This window comes from Neopsephotus bourkii, unplaced genomic scaffold, assembly GCF_033783945.1.
Source record: "Neopsephotus bourkii isolate Nb327-2 ecotype Australia unplaced genomic scaffold, CSIRO-AGI_Nbou_v1 NB_1792, whole genome shotgun sequence".
NCBI lineage: Eukaryota > Metazoa > Chordata > Aves > Psittaciformes > Psittacidae > Neopsephotus > Neopsephotus bourkii.
In genome coordinates, this window is record NW_026902266.1 from 10,372,086 (window position 1) to 10,387,420 (window position 15,335).

At 45.3% G+C, this 15,335-nt stretch overlaps 1 protein-coding gene across 6 annotated transcripts in view; it reads left to right on the forward strand.

Annotated features, from left to right (window-relative positions):
• The first annotated feature begins 13,477 nt into the window (after nt 1-13,477).
• Nucleotides 13,478-15,335, forward strand: part of TUB (TUB bipartite transcription factor) — a 155,545-nt gene continuing 153,687 nt past the window's right edge. For 2 of the 6 annotated variants that reach the window (XM_061380484.1, XM_061380489.1), the window contains exon 1: nt 13,479-13,901. In XM_061380484.1, coding sequence (XP_061236468.1) covers nt 13,846-13,901 — 56 coding nt within the window. In that variant the 5' untranslated portion in view covers nt 13,479-13,845. Of the gene's footprint in view, nt 13,902-15,335 lie in introns of all 6 variants that reach the window. The other 4 variants (XM_061380488.1, XM_061380486.1, XM_061342419.1 and 1 more) reach the window with 4 other exon arrangements.

The window sequence follows — 15,335 nt, forward strand, 5'->3', positions numbered from 1 at the left end:
ATATGCACACCTGCACAACTTTTCTTCAAGCTTGGAAGTAAAGAAAGCCTACTTCTATTTAAATCATAATAGATGATAAAAGCTGATGTTTGTTTTGACTTGGAGTATGTAGTCAGTGGTCCAGTCAACAACTTTTCTGTCGCTATGCTCACAGTCAGGTGTTCTGCCATAAATCTGTAAATACCTGCTGAGAAAACAGTGCTTAAACAAGTTCAGTTACCTGTAGAACAGCAAAGTGTTAAACCTAGAAGTAATGCTAGTGTTGTGCATAGCAGAGAAATTTAATTATTGTTTGTGTTATTTAGATTAGGTTGTGTAATACTGTTTTAAAAGTGTGGGTAGCTTCCCCCCTCATCCCCTTTAAATAAAGTTACTGGTTGTTGAAGGGCTACTTACAAATAATGTGTAGAAGATTCAAGCAAGGAGTTAGTGGAAGTACATTTGGGAGATGGATTACGTTTTCCCAGTCAAATGTAAGAAGTTACAGCCTGTAGCAAACCCCACATGTTTTCTTTAATATGAATCATAGAATCATAGAATAGTTAGGGTTGGAAAAGACCTTAAGATCATCAAGTTCCAACCCCCCTGCCATGGGCAGGGACACCTCGCTCTAAACCATATTACCCAAGGCCTCGTCCAACCTGGCCTTGAACACTGCCAGGGATGAAGCATTCACAACCTCCCTGGACAACCTATTCCAGTGCCTCACTACCCTAACAGGAAAGCTCTCTGGAGTTAAGTCATTGACTGTGTGGTGTTAGAATGAGTTAAGGGAACAAATTGCAGCATGTGTGTTGAGGCTGAATTTCTGAGGTGCAAATACCTTCAAGTTTCATCTTTTTTATTTTTTTCTTTTCCCTTTTTTTAACCTTTCACTCATGATAGACTGGTTTTAAATTAGTAGACTGTGATACAGATAGGTCTTTTAATGTCTTTTAATATATAACTCTGTAATTCATAAAGAAGGTGGAGAGCACCACATCCTTGCTTTTCCTCATAGGGAAAACTGAATAGCTTCGAGGTGGTTGATGCTAAGCAACCTACTTGCTCTCTGCTAAGCCACATGGTAAACTGTATAAGCAAGTTAAATAGAAGTGGGACCATCAGCTTCTGCTGTGGAAGTCAGGCCTATATTCATTAACTAAGACAATGTATTCCTGTACATATGTTTTAAGGCTTCTACTGCAGAGAATTTGCAGGGAAATCTTTATGTAATGTTGTGATCTGTTTTTGAGAGTGGGTCATTTATGGCAGTCGAAGACACTGTTAGGTGCAGCTATTTTGATCCTACTCTTCAGACTTGAAGTTGATATTTAGAAAAGTCATACAGTAATAGTGATCGAGGGGGTCCTCAGTTCCAAACATCTTGAGTTGTTTCGATGATTTGGTTTTCTAATTGCTGTACCTGAAGGTAGTGGTGAAAGATGGCATTTCTCTCCTTAGCGTGGAGCTTGCAAAGTGCAAGAGGGACCTTGTCAGTCTTTCAGCAGTGGTAGCCCCAATCTGTCTGCCTTGGATTATTTGTGAATTGCAATTTTGCTGTGTTGCTGTAGGACATCAATTTACCTGTCAACTTGAGAGTTTCTTATGACTTTACCTGCCAGAAGAAATGCTTAAAGATCTATAACTTATGTTTGTAGTTACTTCAGTTCAGGGCTACCATTCATGAATCGTTTAGATTGGGGGGAATTTGGGGGGCTCAAGTTGTATCCCACCTCCTGCTCCTCCTAGAGCAGAGAAGGAGGGTCTGGACCTTTGTTTCAAAGCACAGAATAACTCTCTTCTTTCTGGAATCGCACACTGCTGAGCCTGCTACTCTGCTGGATGAGGAGGATTGACTTGCTCATAGGCAAAAGCCTTTTTCTGTAATTGGTGATGTTTTATAGATGGACCATAACTGGGGAAGAATTACTTCCACATAAGTACACTGTAGTTCCTTATGCCTGCTCTGATTGATGTATTTGCTTTCTCTGACCTAGTAACTCTTCTGCATCAGTACTCAAGCTAACTAACATATATAGGTGAAGAGGGGAATTTCCAGAAGTATTACATTACTTCCTCTAAAACTGCTGTTTTGTGACATGGCCTGTTCAGGGGAAGTAGAGCCACTGATACTGATGATAGTTATAAATTGACCTTGACTGTGCAGAAAAGAGATAAATCAAAAGTAGGACTAGTTGCTTAGTCTGTTTCCAGCCTGTTGCACCAGGCATCTGCCTGGACTGTGCATCTACAACTGGTCAGCCCTTCTGCTGCAGGTTAAAACTAACCTAGTCTGATAAAACTGCAGAGCTGTGTAGGCATATGAGGTGGGTGATCTTCCTATCACAGTTGTTTTCCTTTCAATTTTCTAATGATGCAAGTTTGTGGTGTCTTGCAGCACACAGGACACATGGTGCGGTGCACCCTGACAGTGCCTGCCCTCTTCCTGCAAAAGAAGAACGGTTTCTCCACCCCTTCCTCATTGCCTTGGCTAATGGTGTTGGGCCTGGAGAAGTGCTGGGTGCTCAGGCTATTGGGCAAGAGGGGATCAGATAAATGCTCTAGCTCTTAAGTGGCTAGCTCAGTATAGGAGCATGTAATGAGATGAGCTGTTGTGAAAGGGTTTATAAAGCAAAATATATTTGGAATGAGTTAACACCCACTGATGCCAAGGAAAATTCTGACTTTATGCATGGCCTTGTGGTTAGTCATTGCTGATAAAGTTCAAGTCTGGATTCATACAAAAACTAGCTAACGCTCTTCTGACATCAGTGTATGTGACAAGATTTCACCCGTGGCATAGCTGTAGCCGTCGTTGACTGGCCGTACCGTCTAATTTTGTTATTAAGCTTTAATGAGCTTATTCCAAATAGAAGAGTCTTGAAGTCAGTCACCACAAGCCAAGCACTGCCAAAAGTTATCTGCACTTATTTAGAAGTGTGCTGCCTAGGAAAGCTCAGGAATCTGCTAAACAGGGAATGCATTCGTTTGCTTAATTTAGGCAGATTTTGGAAGTTGATTACTCTCATGTACCAAAACCGCGCTAAGCACTCAAACTGAATTTAGAAAAACACTTAAGCTGGAAATGTGAGGACACTGGGGTGTTTCCTGTGTTGTTCAGCTGACCCACTGCAGAGCAGCAATCTGTCAAAACCTCAAGGCTTGAAGTTGTTTAGATGGGCACTTGCTCAGAGCATCCCAAATTGTAAATGCCGTGCTTGCCCCTTTGTAAATACAGCTCTTGCCATGATTACCTGGTTCTATTGGAAATCTAAGTTAAAATTGCAGGCTTGAAGCAGATTCTGGGCTTTAATAGGGGTTAAGTAGAAGTATGTTCAACATTTTAATCCCTGAACAAGTCATAGTCTGTTCAGCTGCTTTTTAAACTGGATGCTGTGAGCTGTATCAAGACCCACAGTATTTGGTACTCAGTAACTTGTAGTGACACTCACACTTTCTAAATTACTACATTTTTGAAAAATGTTTCTGAGATGGAAGTATTGTAGAGAGGGAGAAGTTACAATAGCAGAGTACGGGCACCAAAAATGCAGGTAGGGGCAATGGCAAAACCTCTTACTTCTTTGTCCCTTAGTCCTAGTCATGAGTTAACATGTACTAGTGACAGTTTTTGTCCAGTTCCAGCCTCCTGCCGTGGGCAGGGACATCTTCCGCTAAGACCAGGTTGCTCTAAGCCCTGTACAACCTTTCCTTGAACACTTCCAGGGATGGGGCATCCGCAGCTTCTCTGGGAACCTGTTCCAATGTCTCACCACACCCACAGTAAAGAATTTGTTCCCAACATCTAATCTAAATCTGCCCTCTGTCAGTTTAAAGCCATTCCCCGTTGTCCTATCTGTAAGTGTTCTTGTAAAAGTCCTCCAGATTTCTTGTAGGCCCCCTTTAGGTACTGGAAGACTGTTAAAAGGTCTGCCCAGAGCCTTATCTTCTCCAGGCATTTCACTTGAACTTTGTTGCTGAAGAGCTATAGCACAGAACAAATACTCCTATGAATGCATCTCATGTTTCTTATGAGAAATATAAAAAAATAAACTTACTCTGGTGCTATTAATAGCTTATATGCTTTAAAAAGTAGTTTGTGAAGTGGTATTTTGAGACCTGTCTGGGACCTCACGTCCAGTCCGCCATGTGAACATAACACAAGTTGTCCTCTCTGTGAAAAGCTGTGATCTGAATAGCTAAGACAAGCATTTCTATAGAAGGAAGGTCTCCTAGGAGTAAATGGTATATTTTTGTTGTGGTGATTTAGAAAGCAGTGGACTTGTGTAGGGGATCCACCTCTAAGCAAGGGAAGAAATGTGGGATTGAAAACAGCAATAAGAGCCATGTGGAAGGAAGTTACAGTGAAAGCATAAGGAGGCGAGAATGGCTAAAGTAAACTGCTAACTACCACCCTGAAAGGTTCAACCGAAGCTGTAGGAGCTGCCACAATCATTAGCTGCAGGCCTAGTTAATGCGAATTGCACAGGGAACGATTTATTGGCAACCACGAGATGTCACTGTTGGTAGGCATATACCTGAGTAGTTACAGGGCTGTTTAGGGCTGCTTTTGTCAAGATCCTTCTACAGAGCTCAAGTTCTTACTTTTACAAGCAGGGTAGGAATGAAGTACAAGAACCATAACAAAGCCGTTTATCTATAATTAAATAGGGCCATGTGTCAGTGCTGTTTCGGAGTATTTTGGTCTGTGAACTCTGTAGAATTCGGATAGTAGTGAGAGAAAAAACAATGATTTATAAATAGTAGTTCTGAAGAAACTCATGTGGAAAGCAGTAAGAATGCTTGCAATCTAAACCATTGGATGCATGGTAATTAAAATATTGTACAAATCCTCCTTTTCTCTATAGTTTGCCAAGCTCTCATTGTCACCAGCTGTGTCAGGAGTACAGGAGTCAAAATAAAATGAGTAATGTTTATGTATCATTAGCAACATGTGCAATTTGCAATTGGAAAGCTATGTATAAACACTTTGTGTTCAGCTAAATAATACATCTAAATGAGGGTTGCTGTTAGCAGGAGGAAAATGTCCCTCTTGTCCAGGCCTGGTATTTACCTAAGGAGCTGGGAAATCTCTTGAACGTGGTGCCGACCTTTGAAACTGAAGCAACATTCTAATGCTTTTCTCCCTCCTACAGCAACTTTCAGGCAACACCTGCTGTGGCTTTTAAATAGTAAAAGTTCATGTGTGTTCTAATGTTTCTCCTGCAAACTAAAATCTGCCTGTCCTTCATTGCCTCTTGGAAGAATGTCATATTCCTGAATTGCTGGCTTCCTGTTTCACCGTCAGTGGCTTTCAGTCCTATTTCTTCCCCCATTCTGTGTCTTGATCTGACTTTTGTTATTTGCAAGTATAGAGCACTACACTGGCAGTGTGAACTGATGCTTCTGTTTAAGTGGTCAATCCCTGTCATCCAAAAGATTGACTTTTGGTCATTCTGAGGGCTGCATTTTCAAGGTTATGTAAAGTACCATGTGCTTGCTGTAACCTTTCTGTCCCCACCTAGCACTGCTTTTAAAATACTCATTCAGCCACTTGTATTTCTGGGAACCAAGAGGGAGAACACCTGGTGAATTCTGAATATTTTGGTACCTTTTTTTGTCTTGTGGCTTCCAAATGTGCAAGTTGCCCAGTGAAGTTGCTCACCTCTCTACTCCAGTTGCCTTTTGGAACTAGTTGCTTAACCTTGATCTTTTTTGTAATTACAAGGCAGTGAGACCTCTCTTTATCTTTCTCCTGAACAACCACCTTGAGACTATTAAAATCCTCATTACAATAGCCACCTTCATGATGCTATCAACATCTGCCAGGTCTAATACCATGGTTGGTTGGTTTTGTCTGGGAAGGTATCTGTCACTGCCAGGCTCTAAGACCTGGGCTTCATCATTGCTGCCAGGAGCTGCTCTGTGATGACTTCTTCCCACTAGTATTAACTCTAATGCCTTTGGAGGGCTCTGGATGTGCAAATAGGGAATACACTCCTTTTTCCCACTCTTCTCAGCCAGAGCAGGATCAAGTGACTTTCTTCCATGTCTGGAAATTATTTCAAAATGATGTTAAAAAGCTGGAAAGTGTAATTGGGGTGTACGTGCTTTCCATCATGAAATCTGCTACTTTCACAGACCCCCCCCTGAGATGCAGTAGGGCTGACAGCAGTGTGGAGCTGTATTGGTGCTTTTTGCCAGCTCTCCTGAAGATGGCATTTGTTTGAGGTGTGGGGCTACCTCGTTTTTGGCTCATGTCACTGCACTGAGGTAACAAAGCTCCTGCTTCCCAGCAGAGGGAAAGCCTGAGGTATGTGTGTGGGTTTGTGGGCATTTGTCTGTCTGGTTTTCACTGCAAAATCTCAAATTAATCTTTTCATATTTTTATGAACTTCCTGTTCTGCTGTCCTGACATAATCCCCATTTCCCATGCCATTTCAATAACATTAACTTATGCTGTAAGCTTTACATATTAATTTTAAAGGGTAAATCAGATAATTTCACTTTTGCTCCCTCCCACATCCAGATCCTAATCTAGCCTGAGCATCCCTATTGTAATGCTCTTGGTACTGCATTTCTGCTCTTGCAAGAGGTACAGTTGCTTAAAAACTCCCATGTTAGAAGCCAGTTGGTGATGGTCCCTGTTACTGCACTGCTTTAAGGCAGGGATGTCTGGCTGGCTAATTTACCCACTGTCTGTAGTAGTTAACAGAAATCTGGGAGTGTCAGTAGCTGCTGTTGAGGACATAACCAATGGAGGCATTAGCAGTTTGCTTCTTAATGCCAAAGCTGGCCAGAACTGTGGAGGAATAGCAAGGGAAATGACATGTATAGTGAAGAGCAAGGATTTAAAACCTTTTGGCTATAATAGCAGGTTCTGCCATTGTCACTCCTGCAGGACCCCAGGATTTGAAGGGTGCTCTGAACTGTTGGCATCTGACAGGATGGAGGCAGGCTGTGCTGAGAGCCTGCATCCTGCTCTTGATAGAAACTGCTCTTTGGTCTTAACCTTGCTGTTGCTGTGGGACATCCTCTATGCTCATTTGCCTCTCAATCTGGAGCACACTCCCAGCAATGGGGACATTATCTGCTCTAAGTATTGCAGAGAACAGCACGCACAAGGCAAGAGCTGACTGTGAGCTTGATGGGGAGCGCTCAGCACCTGTGGGAGTTCAAGGGTTGAGGAACAGAGCAGGGGACAGCTCGGTCAGGACTAAGCCAAAAGCACCGTGTTCCTTTGCCTTTGCTGTGTTACCAATACATTCAGCTGTTGCATGCACACCTCTGGGGCTGTGTACTTCAACCTAGCTGCAATGAAGTTGCTCATCTTTTCTGATACTTAACTTCTGTTCCTTGCAGATAATTCTTCACAACCTGTCTCTGGGCCTGAAGTGTCTGATACAGCTGCTGTATCTGAGTGGTGATTTGGGGTCTTGCATTACTCTCCTGGCTTCTTCCTGTCACTGCAGTTATGTGTCTTTCCTCTCTGCCCCTTCTGAGGCCTTTCTTGTGTCATTTTTAGCTCTCTCCTCCCTGCTTTTTTCTAGTCTTTATATCTCTGGTCCATGTGAATGGGAATATCTACACAAGAGAAACGCTGCCTTTTTTAATAGCATTGCCCATGTACCATCTACACCATGAAGACCTTTTGACTAAGAGGCAACAAGCAGCAGAGTGGATAGATGCACTGCGTCAAATTTTCTGTGCTGCTTCCCAAGGAGTGAAGCTGAGAGCTGGCTCATGGGGGGCTTCAGGGCTGATGCGAGCTGCTGCAGCCCAAGGTAAGCATCAGGGAACTGCCAGTGCTCCAAAGGAGGAGGATGTGGTTGGATGTAGCATCAGTGTCCAGAGCTGCTTTGTACCTTCTTCAACCCAAGGGAAATTTTGAATGGTCAAAACAATTCTTATATTTCTTTTTTATTATTATCATTATTCATTTTGGTTAACAGAGCAATACTTCACCAAAGGTCACTATAACCGTCCATCAGCACAACCTCAAGTTTGGTGTACAACATGGGGAAATTTCCCACATGCACATTTGGGAAATTAACAAATATTGCCAAGGTGAGTAGGGAATGAAAAGAGCTAATAAGCTACTAGAAGATTGCCTTAGCAATTAATACTGTACAAAGGGGTGTAACCAGCCTGCAGTCCTTTTGATAACGTGGTCCTTGAGGAAAGCAGTGTCTGCTAAAGAATACAGATCAGCACCCATGCTACTGTGGATTTTCTCTAGTTTAATAATGATAGGATTTTCTATAGAGTAAGCATAGTACGTGTAGTATATATAGTAAATATGGTATTTTCTAATCACTCATAAGGAAGAAAGAAGGTGAACTTCCATGAGCACAGCACCAGTTCCTTGTATTTGTGAAGAGAGGGACTGTGAAACAAGCCTGGATTGCAGAGCTGCCAGGAAGGATGACAGGATTTGAAACACTGCCTGGCAGAGATTATCAGAGGCTCTCTGTTGTCCTGTTCATGTGCAAGACTTGGGGGCATTGCAACACGCAGGGTGCTGGAGTGGGACCCAGAGACTGCAGGCAGTATGGGTGCCTGCCGTGGTTCCTTGGTAGCTATTAGGAAAGCTGTGCTGCTTCAGTTTCCTTTCTGTAAGATGTAAATAGGGATGCTGGCTTCTTTGCAAAGTGCTTGCAGACTGACAAATGAGATTGTTTATTGTACTGGGAGCAGAGTAAAATGATAATGGCTCTTGGAGGGAATTTTTAGAAGCTGCGTTATCCTTTGAAAGGAAGATGAAATGCAGGAATATGTCAGATGCTCTCAAAGATGTAAATATCTTTTCAGACAAAATTGTTAAGCCCAACATTTTATGAGCTTTGCTTTGGCAGGGTAATATGAGGGCATGTGGAAAAACAAACAGCAGCATTCCACCTTCCCTAGCTCCCCAGTATAAAGCATTATATTATTCAAGGCACTGGCCTATTAGTCGCTGGCAGAGATGTTACGTGGCCTGGACTCCTCTCTGCTTGTCCCATTGGTATGTGTTTCTCCTCATTACAGCTAGCTGCTCTCCAGCAGCACAGATGCTTTTATGGTGTTCTCTCCTGCTGTGGTAGGACATGATGTACCTCACAGCCTATCTTTGCTGCTTTGGGGGGATTTTTTTTGTTTTTATTTTCTTTTAATGATGTAGTGTTTCTTGCACTTGCATGTCATGCTTTTCATGAGGCACCAAAGCCCTGTGTGAGGAGGCAGGTTCTGCAGCACTGTTTCTGCATCTGTGGACACTCTTAGCTTCTCACATTGCTACTGGTCACGTACCTTTAGCTGTAGGAAGAGCATGTGGTGCCAACTAGTGATGGAGCTTCTTAACTCCTAAATCTGTCCGGAGCATGTGTGAAGCTCTATGAGGCTCTGATGACTTGTTTTATGGGAGTCGGGGGCATGCTTAAGCCCCAGGAGGTCATTGTGTTTGGGCTTAGGTGTAAACTCAAGTCCTTAAGAGAGGCCTAGATGTTTATTCTAGAGGCAGATACAAGGATGATGTCTGCCCAGGTGTCAGGGTTTGTAACTGATTTTTCTTGAGGTTTTCCTGCTGCTGTCCTAACATCTGCCTGGAGAATATACATGTTTTGTTCAAGTCAGGCTGACTCTGGAGCTGACACACATACTGGGTTGCAATAGTCTCCTGCTGGTATCTCATAAACATCTCCCTAGCCCTCTCCTCCAGCAACGTGCTGGAGGCAGCAGGTGCTCAGGAGGTCAGGTCTCCTCTGCCTGCAGCTTGGAGTCCTGTGCTCACTCTTCCTCACCAGCTGGGACTGCCTGGCCATGGCATTGAACACGGGCAGCCCCTCCGGAGGTGGGGAGGATTGTTTTGTTGAAGCAGCAGGGAAGGGGCAGTTGATGCCCTGGTGCAGATCCCCAGCACAGCACCACTGCCTGCAGCCAAGGAGCATCACTCCCTCCAGGCAGCAGCCCTGAGGGCTTGGAGAAATCCTTGATTGCATAAGCACTAATTAGCACTGCTGAAGAACTTTAATCTCCTTGAGGAACTTGCCCTGGTGAGGAAATCAACCTGAGCAGTGCTGGCAGATGCAGCTGCAAGCCCTGCCTCATAGGAAGGGAGATCCTGGGTATTAATTCACCCACCATGCCCATACTGGTGTCAGGGTTTTGGAGCAGGAAAGCAAACATGTAGTCTGCCCTGGCCACCATCCTTCTGGCTGCACAGGTGCAGAGACCTGTCTCTGTCTCTCTGCAGAGCTCATCTCTGGACTTGGGCTGGACTGTAATGAAGGGGCAGATTCTGCAGCCACAGACACCTGATGATGAGACAGATGATTGGTCATGAATGTGATGTGTTGCTGGAAAAATGACTGTCTGGGGATGCCCAAAATGTAGTCTTAAACCTCAGAGTATTTCCAGATTGCCTCATCCGGAGTCGTGCTGTGTTGGGTTTTTGACTTTCCATTGCTAAGCCTGTTAGGCACCATCCAGTGACTCAGCAGGCATTTTGTCACTCGTTTGTAGCAAGGTATGGGCAACATGAAAATGCAGGAACAGCCTACTTCTTTCAGATCCCAACTGCTCTCAGTACCCCTGCTTTAGCGGGGGGTGGACTAAATAATCCCCAGAGGTCCATTCCAACCCCAAGCATTCCATGGTTAATAAATTGTAATCCAGAAACCTACTCTCCCTGCTTCCCCCAGATTACATATGCCTGATTTGAGATGCCCTGTGTCTGCAGTGGTTGGAGAGAATCTGTTGGAACAGGGAGCAGACATGACTCATTTGGGATGCGTGTAGATGTGGCCATGCACAAACACATGGTGACACATGCCTTGCAGCACTGGTAGCAGAGCAGAGCAAACAGCAAAACCATTTATTTCTGACTGAATTCCAGTGTGGGTCTGATTTGTGTCTCTTCACCTTGCATGAGCAGTGAGTGCCCTGGCTTCCCCAGCAAAGCTTCTTTGCAACTTTCAGGTTTGAAGTAATATTGTCAGCAATGCAAGTTGTGGGGTCAGACGGCAGAAGTAGAGCTGGAAGCCTTGCAGAAAGCCACAGCCCAGCAGGGGCTCTAGATACAGTTAATCACAGGCAAGGGCTTTGCTGTCAAAGTCACTAGTGCTTGTTTTGAACTGGTGACGGAGGAGTTGAGAAACTCCTGAGAGGAAGAGTTGGGAGGTTTCTGCGTTCAGGGGGTTTGCCACCCACAGGCAGGGAGCAGGGAGACACTTGTGTCCTGGGATGCTAAATCTGCCTCCCAGAGTAATTTTCTGAGGGGTCTCAAACTCGTTCCCCTGCAGCAGAGCAGTGAAGGTGGCACTTGTTTTTACTCTTCAGCACCTCTTGTTGGAGGATGTGTGTAGAGAGGTCTTCTGAAGCAGGCATAGGCCATAAAAGACTGGTCTGCCAAAGCAATACCAATGGTTTGTGCGTGGAGCTTCCATGTGGGGCTGGTTTTCTTATAGCCCATGAGGAGAGGCTGTATTTGCCATGAGGTTTTACAGGGTCAAGCTGAAATCTTCACAACCCCCCTGCCTCAGCATCACCTCAGGGTGATTTCCAGCTGCTCTGGTGTGGAAAATGTTGGCCTCAGCAATCCAACAGCCAAGAAAATGGTCAGGTTTCAGTTTGACCATTTACAACTTTCTTGGTATGAGCACAGCAGTGAGCAGATGCAGGTAGGTGGAGGAGATTGGCTGTGACTAACTCTGCTTTCCAGAGGGCTCGTTTTGTCCAAGTTACTCAATGCAAGCTATAAATGAGGTAAACAAGGACACTCTGTCTATACATATCAACAATAGCATCTGTAACAGGAGTTGGGATAAAAAATTTGCAGGGTATACACAGTTAAAAGAAACAAGGCTCAGTCCTGGGCATCTTAATTGCCATTTCAAGGAAACCTGGATGGTGTTTCCCCTGCTTGAGAGAAGTGTGGCCAAATATCATCCATATTCACAAAAGGTTTAATTTAGATTAAAACTGATGCATGAAAAAAGCTCTTAGGCTGGTTCTGCCTATTCTGCTGTGAAGGGATGAAGGGTTTGGCCTATTTGCCTTCCCAGAATAAAGACTGGAAATGAAAATATTGATGGCAGGTATTCAAGAGAAAGCAGATCTAGCTTGAACTAAAGGAACTGGATGATAAAACACCAGGTTGATCTTTGATGAATACCATTGATTTAGAAACAGGAAGGTCTCTGTCTGCAGGTTGAAGCTCTGGGAGCTTCATCTACCTTATGGAGCTCTAGGAGCTCTTCACTACCAGCTTCTGGATCTTCAGCCTGAAACTGCTCATCAGGCACAGTTGCTTGTGAGATGAGGGACTGGGCCTGATTAACTCAATCCCCTTCCAGTCCTTATTTATGTATGTTTGGGATTTTTAGTCATTTCTCCTGGGATATTTTTACCCTTAGTAGCTGGCGGTGTGTAAAATGTATGGTATTGGGAGCCTGATGGCAAGCAAATATTGTAAGACTAGAAGCAAGAAAGGACTGCACAGTTTGAAAGCAGACCTGGGAAAAAACATCTTGAACATGCAAAGATGTGGTGCAAGTTCTGCTGATTCTTTTCTTTCTGAAAGGAAAAACACAAGTGAATTTTAAAGAAGGTTTGGGATTTTATGTGTGTGTCTGCAAAATGATTCGGTCTGAACTTCCATTGCACAGTTCTCTAGTGTTGAAGTTATGACAACTGATCAGAAAATGTCCAGTGGGGCAAGCAAGGTCTGATTCATACCACTGGGCACCTGGGAGCAGAGCAGACCCTGTGGTGCCTGGAGCTGGTGGAAGTGAGAAATGCCTTTGTGAGAGACCACAGGTCCTCAGCACAGGCCCAGACACTGAACATTGCTGGTGCCCATGGGGGAAAGGCAGCAGGAGCCTTGGAGCATGGTTTGGGTCTCAGTCCTACGCCTCAGACATGTGCTCAGAGTCATGTGAAATCACAGAATCAGCTAGTTTGGAAAAGACCTTTGACATCATCAAGTCCAACCGCTGCTCCAGCAGTGCCAAGACCACCACTAACCCATGTAAGTGAGGGCCTCACCTACACGGTTTGAGAACACTTTCAGGGGTCGTGATTCTATCGCTGCCTTGGGCAGCCTGCTCCATAGATGTCACGCTGATGTCCCAGCTCTGAGGCAACCTGGGGCTGCCCGGTGTGCAGGCCCAGTGACTGCGATGGGCTCTGCAAAGCCTTTTCGCTGCGCTCAAAGTGACCGTGGTGTGGTCTGTACAAGGAGCTGTCAGGCACGGGGCAGCGGGATGAGCAGCAGGGCCGGGATCCGGCCGGCTCCCGGCACTGTCCCTGTGCACGGGGGGATGTGATCAGTGCCTGTCTGGAAGATCGCGCTGGCGGGAGAGAGCCAGGGCCCCGCGCGGGGTGGGAGCGGGTGATGTCAGAGCCGTGGACCCGTATCTGTGGCAACCAGCACAAATAAATAAATAAATAAATAAATAAATAAATGAAGGAAGGAAGGAAGGAAGCTCGTGTGCTGGAGCAGGAGGCTCCTGAGCGCGGCCTCGCTGCATATCTCTTAAGCGGCTTAGCACCCTTGCTCCAGCTTATTACCTGAGCGCCTTTGTGCCTGCCGGGCGGCTGAGAACATCCTGCTGCCTGTCCCCTCTGCGGGGACCCCCGGAGCCTCCGCTTCCCTCTCCCTCCCTCTCTCCCTCCCTCCCCGGCGCGGGCAGTGGTTTGCTCCGTGCGTCCAGAGCTCGATGTGAAGCCGCTGCCCGGTGGCGGATTTTGGCCTCGCTGTGCAAGGCCAGAGGTGCCCGTCCGCATCCCTGCGGGGGGCCCCTCCTCAGGCAGGTGTTCGGTTTCCAGCCCGGGAGCCGCTGCCTGCGGGACGTGAGCAATGCTGGAAGTGCCGTAGTCAAGCCGGAGATGGACGGTGTCAGCAGCAACAGGACCATGTCTTACAGCAGATGGAGTTACAACAGGTATTGTCTATCTTGTCTTGGTTTGCTGGTTTGGGGGGATTTATTTTGTCTTCCTTCCTGCTGTTGTAAACTGGCAAGCTGTTTATATAAACTGAGATGGAGAGCCCTCTTCAGGGAAGCATAAACCTTTACTAGCTCTGCTTTTACAGTCTGGAAGACACTCGAGGCACCCCAGTTTCCCAGTGACTCGAGCACTGGCGTTTGCTGTTGTTCAGCAGGCATTTGTCTGGAAAGCAGGGTGGCAGCTTCACCCAGCTGTGGTGGAACTGGGGGTTCAGCACAATGGTTTCCTGGGCTCTCTCCTCCAAGCAGGGCAACTGAGATGCAGTGAGTGCCTGAGCTGTCACCAAGACTTCTGAAAGGTGATCTCTGGTAACTACTGCTCAAACCCAGCACCTGGACGTTTCCTACAAATATAAACTAAAGCTTAGGAAAGGAAGGGGCCAGAGAGCCAGGATGTGACTCAAGAATGACACGTTCAAGCAAAAGCTGTGAGGAATGCTGTGTACAGTCCAGGTATCACAGAGCTGAGGGGGCTGAATTAGGTGTCTCACTGAGACAGCTGAAATATTCGCGCTGTCTTTTGTAGTGATGTATGTTGTTTTTCCTTTTCTGGGGAATGGGAAATTATTGCAGCATTAGTCCTGCTTTTATGTGATTCACAGTTGTGACTGGCAGGTTCTTTGAGCCTAGATGAAAAAAAAAGGGTATAAACTTTTTCACTTTTCATCTGTGTTACTGTTACACCTGAAATGGAGCCAGATGCGAAGCAGTATTAGCATCTCACTGAATCACTGCCACAAGCCACCACAGTATTCTGAAGAAATAACCTTTGGAAGTGGTTTTCAGTGCTTAAACATGTATTTGGTGTCGCCCACACTCCTTGGCTGCGTGGGCTTTTATGGCTTATATGTGGATCTAGAGAGCTTCACTTATTTTCAGTACATTCATATCATCTTAGCAGAAAATATATACAGATGCATACAGTGGTGGCAATGAGAATGGTGTCTTCTTTAAATAAAATATGTATATGTTTATGTATATGGAAAGCTGAGTTATACAACAAGCCATTTTAATGCATAGATTCTCCCTCACAAAGGATGCTTTCTCTCTGATGCCATGTCCTCAGAACCAGCAGCATTGGGACCAGATTCTGATTTTTTTCCTATTAGACTCAAGCCCCATGAACGGATGCCTGTGCACTACGTGTATTTTACAGTGCTGGGAGGCTGAGCAATGAGTTGCTGGAAAAAATGGTGCAGAGTTGTTCTTGCTCCCTGAGCCTGCCCTCACACACCCCTCTTGTGCCCAGGCCCATGACAGGAGAAGGAGCTAACTCTTTTGCATCCAAACCCCCCATGGTTGCCCTTTGCATTTGGAGCAGTTCATTCTCCCATCTTTGGTCTTACCGAGCAATGACAGAAGAAAGGTCTG